Raw genomic sequence first — 19,500 nt, 5'->3', positions numbered from 1 at the left:
CACACACACAGACGGAGGTTGAGTTAAGTCAAATTGCATTGTTGCCCTGCAGCCCCTTCTGCCTCAGTTGGCTAAACAGCTGCCAGGGGCCAGCCCGGCGTGCCGCAGCAGGGAGGGGAGGGGGGCGGGATGCAGCAGGAGTTCAACAGTCTGCTGGGGCTTGCTCCATAGCAGGAAGGCAGGGGGCAGCATTAGCGTATGGCTTGGGGGGGGGGGGGGGGGGGTGCTAAAGTCCTGAATGGGCAGCTGTATTCACATTGTGAGCCGGCCTTTTACCTTCAGTTCTTTACGGAGTCCTTAAACCTGTTAAGCCTCTCTGAAAGGGCATTATTCACTTTGAGTACCTATAAAACTGTATTCTACTCCAACCTAGCCCCCCACCCCTCTCTTACCACTTTGTCTGTTTTACTTACCCTAATCCTATACCTGATTAAATTCAAATATTAAATTCCTTTATAGGCTGCATTTCTCTGTACTGTATCACAGGAGGTGTTGCATCAGCAGAGCAAATGTTGAGGCTCTATCTCAGATGATGTACAGCACACTAAAACAAACTGCAGCACATAAGAGAGCTATGGGATATTAGTAGTAGAAGGTTATCCTACAGGCATCTTTTCACATTTCTACAGAGTTGGTCGACATCTGGTAAAAAAAAAAAAAAAAAAAAAAGAGACTAAAAGGAGAAAAAAGAAAAAAAATCAATCCATCGATCTGTCCCTCTGCAAGTCTATATGTAAGTTTCCTCCCCCTTTCTATTGCCCCAGTTGACCCCTGTGCCCTTTCCTTTTCTTCAGTTTTCACCCCCACCTGTTCTCATTCCCCTCGTTCCTCCCGGCTCCCCCTTTCATCTCCCATCTGCCACCGAAGCTGCCGCAGGACAGAGTCTTGGGCCGGAGAGGAAAGGTAGGGCTGGAGGAAGGCCGACCCGTGGCTCAGCTTGGACGGGATTAAATAATTGCCATGCCCCCTTTGGTGCCCCAACAAAAGAGTGATTATACGTCTGCTGCTGAGCCAAACAGCCCTGTTTTATTTACCCCGTCGTATCTGTTGTTTTGGGGAGGATTTGGGACGTGATCAGTGACTCCACAGAGGCAGATTTGTTTTGTTCCGTATGTTAAGGCAATGATCAGATCTTGTGTCTTGCAAACCCACTTGACAAAATGTTTGCCAGTGCACCTTTTTATGCTGGCCTGTGCACAGCCATTTTTACACTTCCGGTTCCCTCGTCTCAAAGTCAGTGGGCTAAGAGGTTTTCACATTTTGTTCTACGACATAAAATACGTCGGCAGATGCCCCCGACTCGTGAATTTCGAAGCTTTTACGTGGCTTAAAAAAAAGGCGGTTGCTAACAAGCGGCTAAATGAGACTACAGAGGCTGTAACGGACTTTAACGTCCTCATGCCGAACACGGAAAGTCATCTACTCACTAGTCCGCTTTTACAGCCTCGCTGTTTTTATACTCTATATCTATCTGTCTATATATCTTTATCTATCTATATTGTCTGAAAAGTTGAAGTAATGCGACCGGTAATACTTCATTACCTCTGGCGATTCCACTTACGCTTCAAAAATCAGTGGTCCTTAGAGAAGATTATCTTGCTGAACAAAACGTGTAAGTATCATAAACTTTTGTTTGCCAAAGAACTTATTTTCTGTCTGGAAAAATCCCATTGGCTTTTAGTGGAGGGGACCAGGGCCCTGCAGCACTCTATTAACACACACATGTACTGGCGCTGCATCGTGAAAACATACGCTGTATTTTGTTGCTATCAGGTGAAAAAATTGTAACTCCACCTCAGTGTTACAGTACAACCAAAGAGTCACGTTCCTCTACAAGATGAGGAAACCCTTTCAGAACCACCTGGTTTTTAACCACAGTTAAATAAAAATAAACTACAGTCACAGCTTGCTCCTCAGTTCCCCAGCCTCATTCTTCCACACACCTGTCACCACTTCCCTTCCCATCAGCCCTGCGCTCACCTGCTCACCTGTCACCTCATTCCCTCATCACCCTTCACTACTAATACCGGTTCACTTCCTCTGTTCTGGTTCAGTTCGTTGTATGTTATGGTGCTGTGTGTTTTTTTACGTCTTGGCTCCCTGGTTCCTTGTTTCTCCCCCCCCCCCCCTGTGTTTCCAGTGTCTTGGTTCTTACGTTTTGGCCAGTTTATTGGACTTTTTTGATTCTTGCCTCTAAACCTTTGTGTCTTTTGTCAATGAATTTAACCGAACTGCACCAGTGCGCCTCCTGTGTCTGCGTTTGGGTCCAATCCCTGTTGCCCGCACTCCCAACCTTGACAGTTAGAAGATGACCCGGGCTTTGGTGAGAGAAAAATAGGCGAAGTTCCTACACAAGATAAAGCATCGGCTTGACATGCATGATGATGATCCATTGGGTTATGCACTCCGATTCACTACATATAAGAACTAGAGACCATCTTGCGCCCCATGAACACTAAATAGGTTTTACAACATTATTAGTGTAGGCCCTCACTCACATGCTAACATACTGGGATACAGTGACCCATGACGTAAAATGAATGTGAGACCAATGGCGCCTTCTCTACTTCCTACCCTAACCCTAACCCTACTTCTTGCTTGGACCAACTCCTGCCTTCATTTTGATCTCAACTACACCCCTGTAAAGTTTCGTGACTGCGTCTTGTCACGGTTGTGATGTTGTTGCCTTGACGACATCTGTCCACAGACGGACTCGCGAGGTGAAAACACCAGCCGCAGGTTGTCGTAGCTGGTAGTCATGTCAGGATTTCACGTCTGGTGGTTCAAGTGATGGAGATGGCAGACTACGTCAGTACTGACGGAGAAGAGATGAAGGAGGGAAACAAACATAGGACATTTTAAACACTGAATCATCCATCCATTGTATACAGACAGTAGTATACATGTAGTGGGTGCCGCCTGTCATCACACAGGCGTGGTTCAGGTGTAGTAGATGTCCTCATACAGAACGAATGACCTGTACTATCACGTCATCAGACTGGAGTCAAATTTCAGCATAACGCAAGTGGGCTTATTGTAGAGACAGATAAGTCTCAACGTTACGGGAACATGACCACGTGGTTTAATAAATTCATTTTTGTTGTATTATGGAATATTGTTTGGCCCTGACGTTTTAATTGGATCAAGTAAATGTAGTACATTTACTCATGTACTGTGCTTGAATTTTGAGGTACTGCATTTATTTAACAGCTAGAGTCACTTTGCAAATCAAGATTTTGCACGCGACATATGATCAACTTACAGCGGGGGCTCTAACAGCCTCGTCTGCACTGTGGACAGCTTCCCACCTCAACCAGCTGCTGCAATTTTAGAATGCTGCCTGCATGTTAACGCTTCAGTAATAATAATAATCCAACAATATAATATATATAGTATATAATCAAACATAATTCCTAGTGTTACTTTTATACTTCTGTTCTTTTACTTCTGTAGAATTTTCAGTGCCAGACTTTAACTTACCTCTCAACTACTGTAGTACTGTGATATATAAGTCAGCTAACTAACTACCTACCTACCTAAATAACTACACAACTAACTAACTGTCACGAGGATGGACCTATTCTTAAGGCTCAGAAGGCCTTTGAAGAAGCCTGCAGCCCAGGGGATGCAGGCTGTGGGGAAACAGGATAATCAAAGTCAAAGAGGAGACGATGAGACAGTTTACAATGCAGAGTAACTGGCCAAAACAGGACTGAGACACGGCTGAACCCATCCTCGTCATCAACTCTCTGTCAAAACCCAACATACCGACATTATAAATATCATTACGGACAATGCAAGAGAACCGCTGCCCTGCAGTGGAGCATGAGTTGACTGATAATTAGTGAAGAAAAGCACATATTGGTATGGATAGAATGAAAAAGATAGGTGAACATGAATGATTATGAACGAAACGCGTTCATTTGACAGAAGTGCGACGGTTAATGTTGCCACTTAAAAAGAGCCGTCTTTGGCGACACTAAAATAACTTCATGATGAGGTGTTGATCTTGTCAGTGTCAAGAAAAGACCCTTGATTATATCTTTATAATCCACAAACACATGTATTTTCATTTTCATTTTAATTATCTCAATGTATTTTCAATCTGTAAAGCACTTGTTACTTTCTAAATGTGCCCTATGAATAAAGATAAATAGATAAACAAAGAAGAACTCTAATCGCGAGACTGAAAGTAAAAGTTCTGTACGTGTTGTGGCAATAAAGAAAAGGGGAGAGGACGAAAAGCAGTTTATGTCTCTAGACACAGATGGCCTACTAGAAGTAATAGGCCTAAGATGGTTAAAAACGCTGACTTCACAACCTGGGAAAAGGGATGTTAAGGTAGTACTGGTGGTTCTGTCTGTGTTACTGTGAGCCAGCTGTCCTGTAATAGTCTGCAGGAGACACAGATGGCCTGAAGAAACCAGAACAGCCACAGATGTTTCGAAACACTGATTTTTTTTTTTTTTTTTTTTTACCATTTGTGACTGGGCAGCAAGGAAAAGTCATAAAATACAGTGCAGTATTTCTGTCTGTGTTATTGTTGCACCTCCAGACCCCTCACGCCCCTTTGACTCAACCCATGCATTTGCCCAGCGGGGGATGCGGCAGGACTGTGTGCGTCTTCTGGTACCCTACTGTACTCCGGCATCCAGCATCTCAACGAGACCGACCAATCAGCCAAATGACATGCATACATTTGAGCCTGTGTGTACACACTCACAAATACGCGCGCACTCAAAACGGCAGACACCCATTCCACACCTCCTATTGTCCCACAGTCAGACAGCCGGCTGGGGGCTGCAGGAGCGGCCACAACAGGCTGACTTCTCCCCCGAGGGCCTGCATGGGTCAGATTTGCAGCAGCTCCCCCTCTCTTTCTCCAAGTGTCCTTGGGGAGAAGGCTCTCCAAGCTGCTGTGGGCCGCAGATGAGGCAGATGCCGGCTACTCAAACTAATGGGAGGTCCGGGAGGAGGGCGGGGTGTGGTGTTGGTGGGGGGGGGGGAAGACATGACTCCTCTTTGGTTCCCATGCCCCGTGGCACACTCATGTCACACTCCTGCAAGTAATACAGATGACAACAGCAGAGACGGTGCACTGTCCATCTGCTCTCCTGACACAAAGACACACACACACACACACACACACACACACACCCTCCTCCGCGGGGACATGCAGCAGGTACTGTAGATAGACACAGTACGTACATGTTGCTGTCCCTCCCAAAGAAGTGGAAGATGATGTATTTGATTATTTGATGATATTTGAGGGAGGTGTCATGGAAGTGTCCAGAGGAAACATTACTAACAGGGTGGAGGGCCCCTCTCCCTAACCCCAATCATTTTCCCCACAATATCCTTCCTTTGTTGATATTTGTTTTCCACATTTGTTATTCATTTTTACTAAAAGAAGTCAACACTGAGTGACTTGCGCGGGCATTTCCTCTCGTCTTAGACCTAAACCTCAAATAACAGAAAGCACGAAGCGTCAGCAGAGCTTTTAAAAACATTCCCACAGATGAATTAAAAAGATGATGAAAAGCAAAAAAGCCCACCTCCTCATACACGTGCACTCCTAAAAGAAACATCTCCAGACACATCGAGAAGCACACTTTCTGGGCAACATGTTCGGTGATGCTTTGCTGTTATTTCTACATTAACGGTTTGGATAACTTGCAGTGCTCGTTTTTTGTGAGGAACCCCTGGAATTCCTCTGTGGTCCTTGGTCCCTCTTTTTAGACTCGTGTGTTCTGGACTCAAGGTTTAACGTGAAGATGATGCTCCAGCCATCTTACAAACAACTGTGTGTGTGTGTGGTTCCACCCTCGTTTTTTGTCCTTGTTTTCCTGCAAGAAAGCGTGCCAGGATACAGGGGGGAGGGGGAGGGGGGGGTTCACTTCAGGCACGCGTCCTCTTATTATAATATCAATGGGACCCCCACCCCCACCCACCTACTATCACCATACACACAAGCAACGCGCGCGTTTATGCGCTGCTGTAATTGAATCCAGCAGCATCGTCGGTGAATTGACGACTAACTAAGATGACTGAATGAGGGTCGTTCTCTTCACAGCTCAGGTGTGTTTACCCTCCACCAACATCCCGGATCCCTGCCAGCGACAGGTGCCGGAACCAGAGTTCTTCCTAAACCACTAAGGGGTTAGCGGTTATGTGTGTGTCTGTGTGTGTGTGTGTGTGTGTGTGTGTGCTGGGGGTGGACGCTATGGGGAGACAATAGCTGGGTTTGGAGCCCCACACTGTCGACCATGTGCCGTTGATTACCATACAGCTGTTCGCATGAGGCCCAGACAAAAGCAACATGATAGTCCAACTCAGCAGGACCCCCCCCCCCCCACTCCCTCCCTCCCTCCCTCACACCCACACACGCCACAAACACACACACGAGCATCACCCCCCCCCCCCGTCGCCTCGCAACCTTCTCCAGACTCAAGAACACAGCAGAAGAGGCCTGAATGGCCGCTGGACGCACAATGCGGTCTCCTCCAGGAACCGCCCCCCCCCCCTTTGTCACCGCACACGCGTCAAAGCAATTACAGCGTTGGGTGTAGAGAAAGAAAGAAAGGCTAACGTGCTATTCTTCCCCGCTTCCTTCTGATCTTTGTTCAGTTTGTAGGCAACCTCTCAAAAAAAGAAAACAATGATCTGTAGGCCCGAAATTGTCAAAGTGTTCAAGTTTAAGTGTTAATTGCTGAAGTCTGATGAAAAGCAGGGGGGGGGCCTTCATTAGAAAATGTCCTGGCACGCTCACTGTTTGACACATTTCCCCAAATCTCTCACTCTCACTGTTTATTGTCTTGGGTGACATGTTTTTTAATATCGCAGCATTTTGCACGTTATAAAAAAATATCAAAAGGCCATTTGGCAGAAAGTTTGGCATCACTAATAGTTAATTAGTTAGTTAAGTTAAATAGTTTGTTGCTGAAAGGTTCAGGCTGGCCTGCTGGAGATACTGCGGCGCTTCAGTTCCATCACCCACATTAGTTTACGCTCTTCTGGATGGTTCGAGTCCACGCAGCGCCAGCTTCTTATGCATATTCCTATTAGGAACAGGAGTCCAGGTGTGATGTGGGTTGTCTAAATCCCCCCAGTGTCAGGCTGCTCCCCTGAGGTCTGCTCCGGCTCCACCTCTTTGCCCGTGACGCGCGGCGCCAGCGGGTATAAAAGCCCTTGGCGTCTTTACGCACCAGAACCAAAACAAGCGGAGTGCAGACGGAAGGACGGAGGAGAAGACTGAGGGATTTAAGAGGCAGCTACAGGATCACAGAGTTCAGAGTGATGCAACTCTTTTGAGTTTTCCTCAACAACTTACTTTTTTGGGAATATTACTGCACGCGACGAATGCGGACATCCGCGTGGAACTGAAAAGAAAACTCTGAGAAGAAATGGCACACCTCCACTTGAGATACCTCCTGGCTTTGGCCTTGGTGCACGTAGTAAGTTTAGCCTCTGTTTGCGCTCAAATAGCAATTCCCCAAAACGTCTTTACGCACAGCGCCTGATGGTTTTGTTCTCCTTGTCATTGCAGGTTCTGTCCTCCGGCGTGTTCGAGCTGAAAATCCATTCATTCCACACGGCGCAGCGCATCTGCAGAAGACACAGGGACTGTCACATCTTTTTCAGAATCTGCCTGAAACACCCGGAGGACGTGATCTCCGCAGAGCCGCCTTGCACGTTTGGCACCGGACACACCAACGTCATCAGGGCCGACCACACGTCGATTTCCAGCAGCGCTCCCATCAGGGTCCCTTTCCACTTCAAGTGGCCGGTAAACGGAAACTCACGGTTACACAACAAGATCATATTAGTGTTGTAAGATAGTGTGGTAGATAGGATCACAGTTGATCAACTATTTACTTTTTGGTCAGACCCGTGCGTAAAACCCCCCCATGAACTGTGTCTATAACTGTATCGCTGTTATTGCACTCGCCAAACACTAAACGCGCTTCTTTCTGCTCTAGGGGACATTTTCGCTGATCATTGAAGCCTGGAACGCCGAGTCTCCGACTGAATACACGGGTAGGTTGTCACTTGCTTTGTTTCAAGCTTTCAGTCCAGGTGATGCGCTGTTTGCGGAGTGCCCGTAGACTCTCCATCCGACTCTCAAGATGACACTTTCTAAACAACCTCCCGCCCCCCCCCCCCCGCAGACAACCAAAACAACCTAGTGAGCCGCCTGGCGACCAGGAGGAGACTTGCCATCGGAGAGGACTGGTCCCAGGACGTGCACTTCGGCGAGCAGAGCGAGCTGCGCTACTCCTACCACGTCTTCTGCGACGAGTACTACTTCGGAGACGGCTGCGCCGACTACTGCAGGCCGAGAGACGACACCCTGGGCCACTACACCTGCGACGAGGAGGGCAACCGCATCTGCCTGGAGGGCTGGAAGGGAAACTACTGCTCTGAGCGTAAGTGTATATTAAGGATTACTTTAGCAAGGCACTGCTAGTTCTAGTAGTACTAGTTCTCTGATTGCCACTCAGTGACTAACTATTAGTGAATAAGTAATGTGTCTGATTATAACAACAGCCTAATAAACTTATCCTCATAGCAGCTTTCAAAATAAAGTGACAAACACTGTTTTACATGAAATTAAGAACAATCCACCACAATTAGATACAATTAGTCAAATAAAAGTGCACGCAGAGTATGAAACAGAATGAAATAACAGCATAAAAAACAGTAGAATAAACAGCTAAAGCACTTTAAATATATGGCGTCCATCTGAGAAATGTTTTTTGTAAAGACAACATTTTACAAAACACCATCCAAACATACACCAACGTTAAGACATTGAGACAGCCATCTTTTCTCCTCCCATCCATTGAAACATGACGACTCCGGCTTTGAGGAGGCATGGATAAAAAGTGTTTCTCTCTTACTACTCAGCTCGTGGCTGGTCTTTGAGCTCCTACACGGGCACTTTGAACAGGAATATTTGCAGAGCCTATCGAGTATTATTGTGCTTTACTTCTCTGCGAGGCGGTCTGCGGTGTTCCATCTGCCTTTTGTTCTCTGTTACAATGAGAGAAAGAGCTGTGGCCCCCATTACACACACACACACACACACACACACACACACACACACACACATTTTTCAAGGTGATCTGGGTGTGTGTGTGTGTGTGTGTGTGTGTGAGAGAGAGAGGAGATAAAAGAAAGCATTTTTCTCCGTCAGTGTGCCTACCAGCTGCTTGGCTTAATACTTAACCAACAGTGAAGTCTGGAACAGGGCTGGGGTCAGACGGGGGGCCCCGTGTGTGTGTGTGTGTGTGTGTGTGATGTATGAGAAGGCGTGCCCATTGTAATCACACACCCTCCCTTCCCCTCTCCTCTTCAGCCATCTGCTCGGCGGACTGCAGCGAGAAGCACGGCTACTGCGAGGCCCCAGGGGGCTGTACGTGTCGCATGGGCTGGCAGGGCCCCTCCTGCAATGAATGCGTCCGCTACCCGGGCTGCCTCCACGGGGTGTGCAGCCAGCCGTGGCAGTGTAACTGCCAGGAGGGCTGGGGGGGCCTCTTCTGCGACCAAGACCTCAACTACTGCACCAACCACAAGCCCTGCTCCAACGGCGCGACCTGCACAAACACGGGCCAGGGCAGCTACACCTGCACGTGCCGGCCCGGCTTCGGAGGCACCAACTGCGAGCTGGAAACCAACGAGTGTGACAGCAACCCCTGCAAGAACGGAGGCAGCTGCAACGTGAGTATACAAGGGGATTAAGTCTGTTTAGTTAAGACGTGCACTGATACTAACACCAGACAATCACAGGAGAAAATTCCAGCGTCACAGCATCACAAGTACAAGAACAGTAACAGTAAAGAAAGTGGAACACTATATACATTATGAACCTCTACTGTATATAAATAAAGCATGATAAAACTACACACCAACTTTGAACTGTATTGAGATAAAGAAAGTCACAAAGAAAGTCAATTAAGTTGAGGAGACAACCGATTTGAAGTAAAATTGCACTTGAGGGAATTGAATTGGGTGGAGGGTAAAGTGTCTTGTGTCTGTAATGGCAGTGTTGGTTAGATACAGCTATTCAACTTGTAGCAGCAAAACCAAAGTGTGTGTCTTCTACTGCAAACACAGTGGTGCAAAAGGCTACAGTTGGCAATGACTTATAATCCAGTAGTTGCTGTCGGCCTCTGTTGGACTGCAAAGTTTCAAACTTCATGTCCACTGATCTCGTTTTATCAGGTCTCATCCTTTGTCCCACCCTTCAAAACAAATGGAACAGTTCCAGAAATGAAAAGTCTTTCTTACTGACGCCACAATCCCTGCCAGACTTCGCACGTAAAACCGGTCTGTTTCCAGATGTTCCCTCCTTAACGTCAAGCCTGTTCTTCCTCTGCCCACAGGACCTGGAGAACGACTACTCGTGCACCTGCCCGCAGGGATTCTACGGGAAGAACTGCGAGATCATTGCCATGACTTGCGCGGACGGTCCCTGCTTCAACGGTGGCACCTGTGTGGAAACGATGACCGGAGGCTACACCTGCCGCTGCCCCCCCAGCTACACCGGCTCCAACTGTGAGAAGAAGCTGGACCGCTGCAGCAACAGGCCCTGTCTGAACGGTGAGTGGGCGGGAGAGGCCGCCCCTCTGGCGACATCTTGTGGCCGAAGTGCAGACCAGCAGCTGAATGTGAAATTGTTTTAGTGAATAGGTATCACTGTCAACACTCCCGCAGCAATGCTCTTGCAGCAATTTGCTACAGGGAGGGTGTTAAACGTAATCCCATTAACACTCCGTCTTTAAACCAATGGTGGTCCCTGATCTCTTGGATGCTGAACAGAGTATTTCTCTCTTCTGCAGGTGGCGAGTGTCTGGACCTCGGCCAGAGTGTCTTGTGCCGCTGTCAGGCGGGCTTCACTGGTGCCAACTGCCAGGTCAACGTTGACGACTGCGCCTCAAGCCCGTGCGAGAACGCTGGAACCTGCCAAGACGGCGTGAATGACTACACCTGCTCTTGCACCCTGGGGTACACCGGCAAGAACTGCAGCGTGCGCTCAGATGCCTGTGGCGCCCGTCCCTGCCAGAACGGCGGCACTTGCTTCACCCACTTCACTGGGCCGGTCTGCCAGTGCCCCAAGGGCTTTATGGGTCCGAGCTGCGAGTTCACACTCCAGCCCAGTTTCAAGCCCGCTTTGCGCCAAACCTCCCAGCCCTCTTCTGCCACCCTCACCGTCTCCTGCATCCTGGCCGTCCTGGTGCTGGTTCTGGTGGCGGGTATCATCTTCTTGAGGAGGAGGAGGAGACTGCAGGGGAGGAAGCAGCTGAGCGACACTGCAGTCTACAATGACTTGGAGACGGTCAACAACCTGGGAGGAAGCGAGAGAGAGGCCTTCCTCGGTCCCAATGGCCTGTTCAAGATCAGCAACAGCACGGCCCGCCTCAGCCTCTCCCTCTGCCCCGACGGAAGATCTGGGTTCAGGCACAGTCCTGTGGAGAGCAGCCTGGCCAGAGGCGAGCGCCAGGAGTTCATGTGGAGGGATGAGGCCGGGCCGGGCTCCGGGGCAGGGCTGAGATGAAACGGAGAGAAAACGCGGACGTTCACGCAAGGGTAGAAGAATATTAGCACTTGTTGCCCCTCTCTCTTCATGCAAAGTGAAGAGAGGAGCAAGTCCATGAGCTGAAAGCCGCTCGGCTCATGATGAAGATGACGTACCATTACAATGTAAGAAAGAAAATGTTGCTGAATGAACTATTGTGATGGAGATGATTTTGCAAAGATTATTGAGAAAGTATATGGGGCAAAGCTCTTCCACGTTTAAGACCCAAAGAAACAAATAATACGATCCACTTTTCATAGGACCTACAACACAAACCAAATACAGGAAGTCACAATACTCCTCCACCTCTGGAAAACCTGCCCAAAAATATATTTTATCGGGCTTTTTTTTTTTTTTTTAATATGTTCACTTTAATTGTTTCTCATTTTATTTTTTTTTCAACGCAGACTTTTTGTTTTGCTTTTCAATCTTCCTTTGGCCATTATTACCTTATTGTGCGTACCATCATTTTTATTCTTTATATTATTTATTTATTTGGAAACGTATGTTTATGGCTTCACTTTTGATTGTCACAGATGTAGAGATATATTTATATGATGCTGAATGAAGACCGACGCTTGATGTTGTACCTGGATGTGAAGTGGGCTGTGTGACATATCCCAAAGATATTCAGTGCAGGGATATAAAGAGAATGTGCTTTATCACACGAGGTCAACCATTACTGTAATTTATATATATATAGTTTATATACCACTGATCACGTTGCTCTTTCATGTGCCATTTTGTGTTCATGCCAAAGTTTGTGTTATGTTACATGTTTTCATTCATATTATTTAATTTCATCATGTTGTGGTTGTGGTGTGGAATAAAAAAAAAAATTCTGGATTTAAGTCTCTCTTCTGCACCTTTTTATTCATAGACAGAGTTTATGATTGCAACCAGCAATTATTTCCATTATTGACTCATTTGCCGATTGGTTTAGTTCTAGAAATGTCACAATAGTGAAAATTGCGTCCACGTTGCTTGTTTTGTCCAACCAATCACCTAAAACTCACCGATATTCAATTTACAATCCCGTTAAACGGAAAAGCAGCACATCCTCACATTTGAGAAGAAGACGTTTCAGACATTTTTTTTTGCTAAAAACGACTTAAAACAATGAACCATTTAAGCTTTAAGTGAATTGACACTGATTTTAACACACTTTAAATGAGACATTATTTCACGTAAGATGTTGTAATGATGATGTGCTGTTTCTGTAGTATCTACCTCATTTATTAGAGCGGTCATCAGTTTATATGTATTGGATCTTGCATTTGTTGTAAGATCTCTGTCAAGAGTTGAGAGGAATCTAATGAGAGAGGTCTATTGTAATGGGACACTTGGAGTCCCATAAAGAACACTTAACGTTTCACATCCACTAAAAACCTGCACCCAACAGTTCTTTTGCATTTTACTTCAAGTGCCCTGGCTGTGATGCAGATTACATAAGCTAACCTGAACGCTGCTTAATAACACTCAAGAGGGCCAAGTCTGAACATTTAACATCGCCAATGCATTCAAATGTCTAAAAGTCACGAAACCTACCAATAATTCAGGTTTGACGCCCGAAACAAAGTCGGGGGGAAAAGACGCTCATCTGTGGACAGAATACAAGAGCACATAAACATTTGATCAAAGTGGCCTAAAATACTGGGACATCCTCCATCAGCAGACGCAAAGTTTTCGTTGAACGGTGGAACTGGAGCTGTTTACATGATGTGCAGAGAGCAGTGGGTTTGGGCCTGTGGCCACACCTGTTTATTTAACTGGAGTTTCCTGTCCGGGCCTAGAAACTGACAGCGTACATCTGGGTTCATTTTTGGAGTAACACTGTCCTGTAAGTTGAGAGCGTTTAACAATGTTTCTCCTGACAAACACTGACACTATGTGGCCCTACTTTTTCTAAATTATATATATATATATATATATATATATATCCAGTGCTTAACAAATGTATTAGACCCCCACCCAGTGTAAGGTGTTTGCCACCGCTGCCCTAAATGAACAGTATTGCTGATGACCAGAATATTTGATGTCTCTGTAATGGTTAAACCACCAGTATGTGCAAGCTAAGCTCTTTAATCAAAATGACGTCTTTAATGCTGAAATATAATTATTGTTGTTATCCATGAATTCTCAAATTTACTGTTTTACAAAAAGGCAGGAAAACAAAATAGTAAAGCACGTTATTACTTTTTGATTGAGATGCCAAATTACAGTTATTTACTTATTTACTTCCTGAACAGGAAAGTTTGTTTAGTGGTTGCAAAGAATGCAAGCTGTTATCAGGGCCAAAGGAGGTCGTACAAAATATTAAGATTTTTGGTTAATATATGTGAATAAGGACTATTTAGTTGTTCCAGTTTGTTATTTGCCTAATAAATAACAACACAATGTTTAGTTTGAAACAAGTTTTTGACAGTTCTAAAATATTTGTGTTTTCTCATTTATATATATACATATATATATATATATATATATATATATATATATATATATATATATATAAATGACAGTCTTGGAGGGTCAGGCTGTAACTAAGGGTGTTGTTCTCACTGTGGTAGTATGACCCACGTTGTGAAGTTGTCATGTCAGACAGGAAACAGACGATTCAAACTTTGTGAGGTTAACATTTACATCCAAATGCTGCCTCGCGTTCGGGCTCCTTGGGTGATGTAAGACGCGGAACTCGCTGTGCAGGATTGGAATAGACGGCCTGTGTCTAAACATCGCCTCCCACAGCTGCTCTCTCCTCCTTGCGCTTGGAAAAAGACCAGGAACCAGTCACACCAGTCCAGACCGGAGATGGCGGCCGACCGGACCAGGACGACGCTTGAGGAAAGTGACGACGTTCATTCGCCGGACTTATCCCGGGGGTCACCTCAGGCTCACGGGTGTCACATCCCGAAGAGACACGCCCGGGTTACCGTGAAGTACAACCGGAAGGAGCTGCAGAAGCGCCTGGACGTGGAGAAGTGGATCGACGAGAGCCTGGACCGGCTGTTCCTGGGTCAGGTGGGTGGATGTGTCCCAGAGCAAGCGGAGAGAACAAAAACTGACACAGGCTGTCATAAGATGTTCAAAACAGATTATGTGCACGTTTTCTATTTCTATTTTGATGATAACGTGAATCATTAAAGTTATTATACTTGAACAAGAATGTGACATGAAGGCAGGTTGAGGCTCCACAGTCCTGATACCGGGGCCCCCCATGAGGTGGTGAGTGGCGGGGAGAGGTGCGGCAGCCTGGTTGTCCTTACAAGGCTAAACATCCTGGAGACGTGAGGTCCACTGCTGTCCCCCTTCTCGGAGATCCGTATCTGTCATTGGGGCTTTCTGCCTTTATATGGGCAGCATGGAACCGAGAGAAGGATGAATGATGAGAAAACAGGAAGAGAAAGCCCTGTCGTAGGTCCCAGTAGGAGGTACGCGCAGCTGACAGGAGGTTAGGATCTCTCGTGAGGGGACATGGGGTATGTTGATGATGAGAAAGTGGAATTCAGATCATCACAGCGATCAGGCAGCCCTGTAAGGCAGAAGGGCCTAACAGGGCCTAGCTTTTGCCACAAGCCAAATGGGATGCATGTTACGTAACGTTGAAGCAACTGGCCAAGTTGGACAATCTGAATAGGATTTTAAGTGATAATATATCTACTCAGACCAGTTTCCTTTAGTTGAACCATGTTATGTCGCGCACAGAAACAGTTTTAAGCGTTTGTTGATGAAGCTGGAGGGCTGCAGAGCCCGAGTCCTTGTATGTATCTGGGGCCTAATGACGCAGGCGGTGCAGCGCAGCGGTGTGGGTGGTAGGACGGGACTGTCCGTTCGCTCAGCCGGTACAACGGCCGTTTGTTCAAACAGAGCAAGCCATTGTTGCAGCGTTACGCGCACGTTGTTACTATTCAGCCCCCGGAGCCAGAACGTCCAAATGATGGACATGCAATGTGTGCAGGCTGAAAGTCTTCAAAGATAAAAAGACCTCTTCCAACACGGTTACAGGTTGTCATTAAGATGCATTCTCAGGTGTGTGTGAATGATGGCTTCTGCATAGCTTTCAATTGCTGCACTCGTGTTTTTAGGCCTGTGGTTGCATTGCGTCTAGGGACGGCAGTGTCGGCCAGTCCACCACTTTGGTCCAGACCGAGGACAAATATTATAAACCTGTTCTAAAAGTGTCATGAGACAGCTTTTTGCTGTGGGTCGGCGCTGTATGAATAAAAATGGGATTAAATTGAACTGGGGACTCAGCTGGTTTGCCATGAAGTTTGCTACAGTTATTCAAAGCCCCTTGAGGATACGTTCTAATGACATCGGTGACCCTGCGACCTTTCCTTTAGAGCCACCAGCAGGTCAGTTGTTTTGGAATAAGGAGGACTATATGGGACAACTGAATGGGTTTGTTGAGTGTGTTCAAAGTGTGTATGGCGACTCATTAAGACTGTGTGTTTACTTCAGGAAGGTGACATGCCCGAGGAGGTGAACATCGATGACTTGATTGACCTGCCTGACGACGAGGAGCGAGTCAACACCTTACAGGTAACGTGACCTGCGTGAGTTTGAAAGAGTTGACGTCACTGTGCTGTACTTGTCACTGAGTGATAACGACAAGAAGGGATTTTTAGGTGAAATAGTGCTTGTTGTTTACGGTCGAACATTGAAAGTGAATCAATGCTTGTGTGGCTGGTTTGTTACAACATAATCACCCCCCCCCACCCTTTTTTTTCTCTTTTTTTTTTAACAGAAGCTTCTTCGAAAGTGCAGTAACGACACTGAGGTATGTTTTAACTTTGAAATGACGTTTCCCAACCCCAAAATGAGTCGTGGCGATGCACACATTGCATATGCAAATGTACAGTTTGCCTATGTGCACTCACTCACACACACACACACACACACACACACACACACACACACACTGGTCACATGCGGCTAAACTGAAGCTGCAGCTTCTGACACCTCGTCCCATAGTCACTCCACGCGCCTCAACAATGGCCGTCTGTGCTCTCTCGTCTTTTTTCCTTTCCATTTCAAGTCTGAAACAGTGAGGACTTTCTGGACTGGAGGGTTGGCCTCGCTGTGGCCTGGCCAGAGATGCAAACACAGGCAAAAGAGCAGGGAGGGTCAGTGTGGCTGAGGCATGCTTCCAATGGCGATGGCTGCACAAAATCTGCAGTTAATGTGAGGCTCGAGCAGTCTTGAGTGGGCGTCTCCCAAAGCTGAAATCTTTTCAGGACAGTGTCCGTGTCTCACTGTTGAGGGGGCTGTTGTTCTTCCCACCTCTACTTGTACTTGTACTGGCCATAGATGTCGATATATAGCAGGGGTATTCAAGTTTGAAGAGGTCCAGTTAGAGAAAATGTCCTCAAGCAAAGGTCCGGAACATCATAATGTCTAACCTGCGTTGTGATTTAGTGTGATTATATATTGAAGTAGCCTAGCAGTTGTATCAACGTCTGCATGTGATCAACAACTGACTGTCAAATCAAGTAAAGAAAGTACAATTCAAAGACATTCTGACAATATTTATTGTCATTTTACATTGAACTATACAGATATATAATACTGTAGATGTGTATAATGTCCTTCTCTCATTAAGTAAAAGAAGGGCTGCATTTCAAAAGAAAATAGAGAAAATTAATAAAATAGCTTTTGAAAAACTGTGCATCTTAAAATAAAGTGCTTCATTTTAGAAAAACAAAATAAAGTGTAGCAGCAGCTTGAGTTTCCCTTTTTCTCTGTTAACTGTTTCACATCTTGACTGAACAGTCTCAACCAATTTCACAATAAATAATGTGTCTTCTCTCTCCCTGTGTCGTCCACTAGTCTTACCATCGGTCACTCGCCTCTCGCCTCTCTCGTCTGTCTGTATTCAGGGTCGCGATGTTTTATCGCCTGGAATGCACAGATTTGATTGGCTGAGTAGCGTCACGTGGGCTGGCGTAACACGTATGCAATTGGTCTGTGAGTTTCTTGAGCCGCTACACCAGCGCCGCAAAGAAAAAGAAGCTCAGATCACAGCCTGGTGACTCATTTTTAGTGTTTCTACTGACATATGTCAACAGTGTTCAACTCGTAAGCAACACATTTACACCACGACACACAACTGTAGATGGGGAAATCCCTCCTCTGTGGTCTTTAGGTCGTCCTCCCGGGACCCCGCTGCTCTCCAAGGCCTTTTTCCATCTATGGACATGTGAGCACTCAAAAGACTCAACAAAAAGGGGTGGAAAATGTCGAAACACAGAATTGATTTGGCACTATTTTCGCTGCTTCTCTCCTAATAGCTGTTTACTGAATGTTCTGATAAGAGCTGTGTGGATATTGTTTTAGTCATTTAACCTCGGTCTTGGAACAAAATGGCAGATTGTTCTCTGGCTAACAGAGTTTTTACTGTGATAGTGGGGTTTTATAGGACAGGACTGACAAGAGGCTTACTGTCAGTGACCAGCGGCTCAGATGTTTCCTTATAAAGTATCTCTCTGTTGCAACACAACTGGGATCCTTCCACTTAAAATGACTACGTACCTCCTCTGTAACAGCAGTATGCTTTTTGCCAAAGCTCTTCATTTCTTTCTAAAAATGTCCATCTTGTGCTTTGTGGCCAAAGCTCTGCATTCATGTATTGCCCATAATATGGGGAAATATACTTTATGTATAGTATAGGTGTATTGTAACAGCTAAATACCTTTTGAAACATGCCTCCATCTTACACCTACCTTCCATTTTTTTATGCTAGAATTTGGTTATCACCTCTAACAAACTGCCAGTCTGCAGTATTTACTGTGTTTATGATTGTGTGCCAGTTGTATATATCATAGGGCTAAGTCAATGTAAACTGTCTTAGTTGAAAGCAACAAGCTAGTGCTGAAAGGGGAGTTTGCAGATGTGTTTAGATGTAATTAGTGTAGCCGAGAAACGAGCACACCAAAGTAGGCATCATTACTCATAACAGATAAAGGTTAAAGGCAAAGGTTTTCTTTATTTTATATTTTTGTAATTGTCAACACATCCTATGAAAAGACCAAAACCACCAATGTGTTTGTCTGTCTCTCAGTGCTTTCAACTTCCCTACCCTCTCTGTGGCTCTAAGCCCCAAGACCACTGGTTCCTAATTTCAAAGCCAGTCACAAATATACTGTATAATTTAATTCAAAAAAGGCTGAATCATTTATTAAAATGGCCGGGCATTGTACTTTTTTTTTTTTTACCAAATGTTGCTCAAACAGGAGAAAACAGTGCATTTGTTGGGGACTATTTTCAGCTGAGGATTAATACACATTTGGTGCTCTAGTGAGTATTTGGGGCAGCATGATGGTGTACATGTGGGATTGAGTCAAAATAAATAAAGTGACAGATAACAGATTGTGGTTGTGCTGACAAATAGACCTATTGGAACACTTTCTTACTTAAATTCTGTTTCATCTTCTGCTCCATGTGACACCTTCTCTGGGTGCTGTACCCCCCCCCCCCCCCCCCCCCCAGACCTTCGTCAGAGAGCTGGTGGCAAAACTGGAGGGAGTTCACAAGCAGGACGAGCTGCAGAGCGAAGGCATCGAGCATCCGGTCATCTGCCACAGCCACTACCGCCATGAGCCCTACCACTTTAACAACCCACACCAACAACACAACTACCACCACACCCAAGGCCAAAACCAGACCCTCTGACAACCCCCCCTCCCCACCCAGACTCACACAAATGTCAGTTCTATTGGACTACGGAAGGCAAAGAAATCTACCCTAAGACCTTAAGAGGAATAGTTGCCTAGTTTTCAGTCTTTATGCTAAGCTACGCTAATACAGACAAATCTGAGAGATGCCATTTAGCACAAATATTCACACAGGAAGAAATACATCATAGAAATATAAAAAAATATTTTTTCCACAGTATCCCCAAAAGACCTTTACTATAATTTGCAGCA

At 45.9% G+C, this 19,500-nt stretch overlaps 2 protein-coding genes across 2 annotated transcripts; both read left to right on the top strand.

Annotated features, from left to right (window-relative positions):
• The first annotated feature begins 7,403 nt into the window (after window positions 1-7,403).
• dlb (deltaB) lies at window positions 7,404-11,557 on the top strand. Its single transcript, XM_070917369.1, has 7 exons — window positions 7,404-7,454; window positions 7,547-7,786; window positions 7,980-8,037; window positions 8,169-8,426; window positions 9,359-9,720; window positions 10,386-10,602; window positions 10,842-11,557. The coding sequence occupies exons 1-7, from the start codon at window positions 7,404-7,406 to the stop codon at window positions 11,555-11,557; spliced, it is 1,902 nt and encodes a 633-aa protein (XP_070773470.1).
• A 2,829-nt stretch (window positions 11,558-14,386) lies between these two features.
• On the top strand, window positions 14,387-19,278 carry ppp1r14aa (protein phosphatase 1, regulatory (inhibitor) subunit 14Aa). Its single transcript, XM_070917975.1, has 4 exons — window positions 14,387-14,596; window positions 16,037-16,117; window positions 16,323-16,355; window positions 19,064-19,278. The coding sequence occupies exons 1-4, from the start codon at window positions 14,387-14,389 to the stop codon at window positions 19,244-19,246; spliced, it is 507 nt and encodes a 168-aa protein (XP_070774076.1). The 3' UTR covers window positions 19,247-19,278.
• The last annotated feature ends 222 nt before the right edge of the window (window positions 19,279-19,500 follow it).

This window comes from Enoplosus armatus, chromosome 13 (genome assembly GCF_043641665.1).
Source record: "Enoplosus armatus isolate fEnoArm2 chromosome 13, fEnoArm2.hap1, whole genome shotgun sequence".
Taxonomy (NCBI): Eukaryota; Metazoa; Chordata; class Actinopteri; order Centrarchiformes; family Enoplosidae; genus Enoplosus; species Enoplosus armatus.
This window is presented reverse-complemented; position numbering and strand designations above follow the sequence as displayed.

Excerpts from the sequence above, each read along its gene's own strand:
- dlb (XM_070917369.1), top strand. The coding sequence starts at position 7,404 with ATGGCACACCTCCACTTGAGATACCTCCTGGCTTTGGCCTTGGTGCAC. Across the intron at positions 8,427-9,358 it reads GGGAAACTACTGCTCTGAGC|CCATCTGCTCGGCGGACTGC; the intron begins GTAAGTGTATAT and ends TCTCCTCTTCAG. Across the intron at positions 9,721-10,385 it reads AGAACGGAGGCAGCTGCAAC|GACCTGGAGAACGACTACTC; the intron begins GTGAGTATACAA and ends CTCTGCCCACAG.
- ppp1r14aa (XM_070917975.1), top strand. The coding sequence starts at position 14,387 with ATGGCGGCCGACCGGACCAGGACGACGCTTGAGGAAAGTGACGACGTT. Across the intron at positions 14,597-16,036 it reads ACCGGCTGTTCCTGGGTCAG|GAAGGTGACATGCCCGAGGA; the intron begins GTGGGTGGATGT and ends TGTTTACTTCAG. Across the intron at positions 16,356-19,063 it reads AGTGCAGTAACGACACTGAG|ACCTTCGTCAGAGAGCTGGT; the intron begins GTATGTTTTAAC and ends CCCCCCCCCCAG.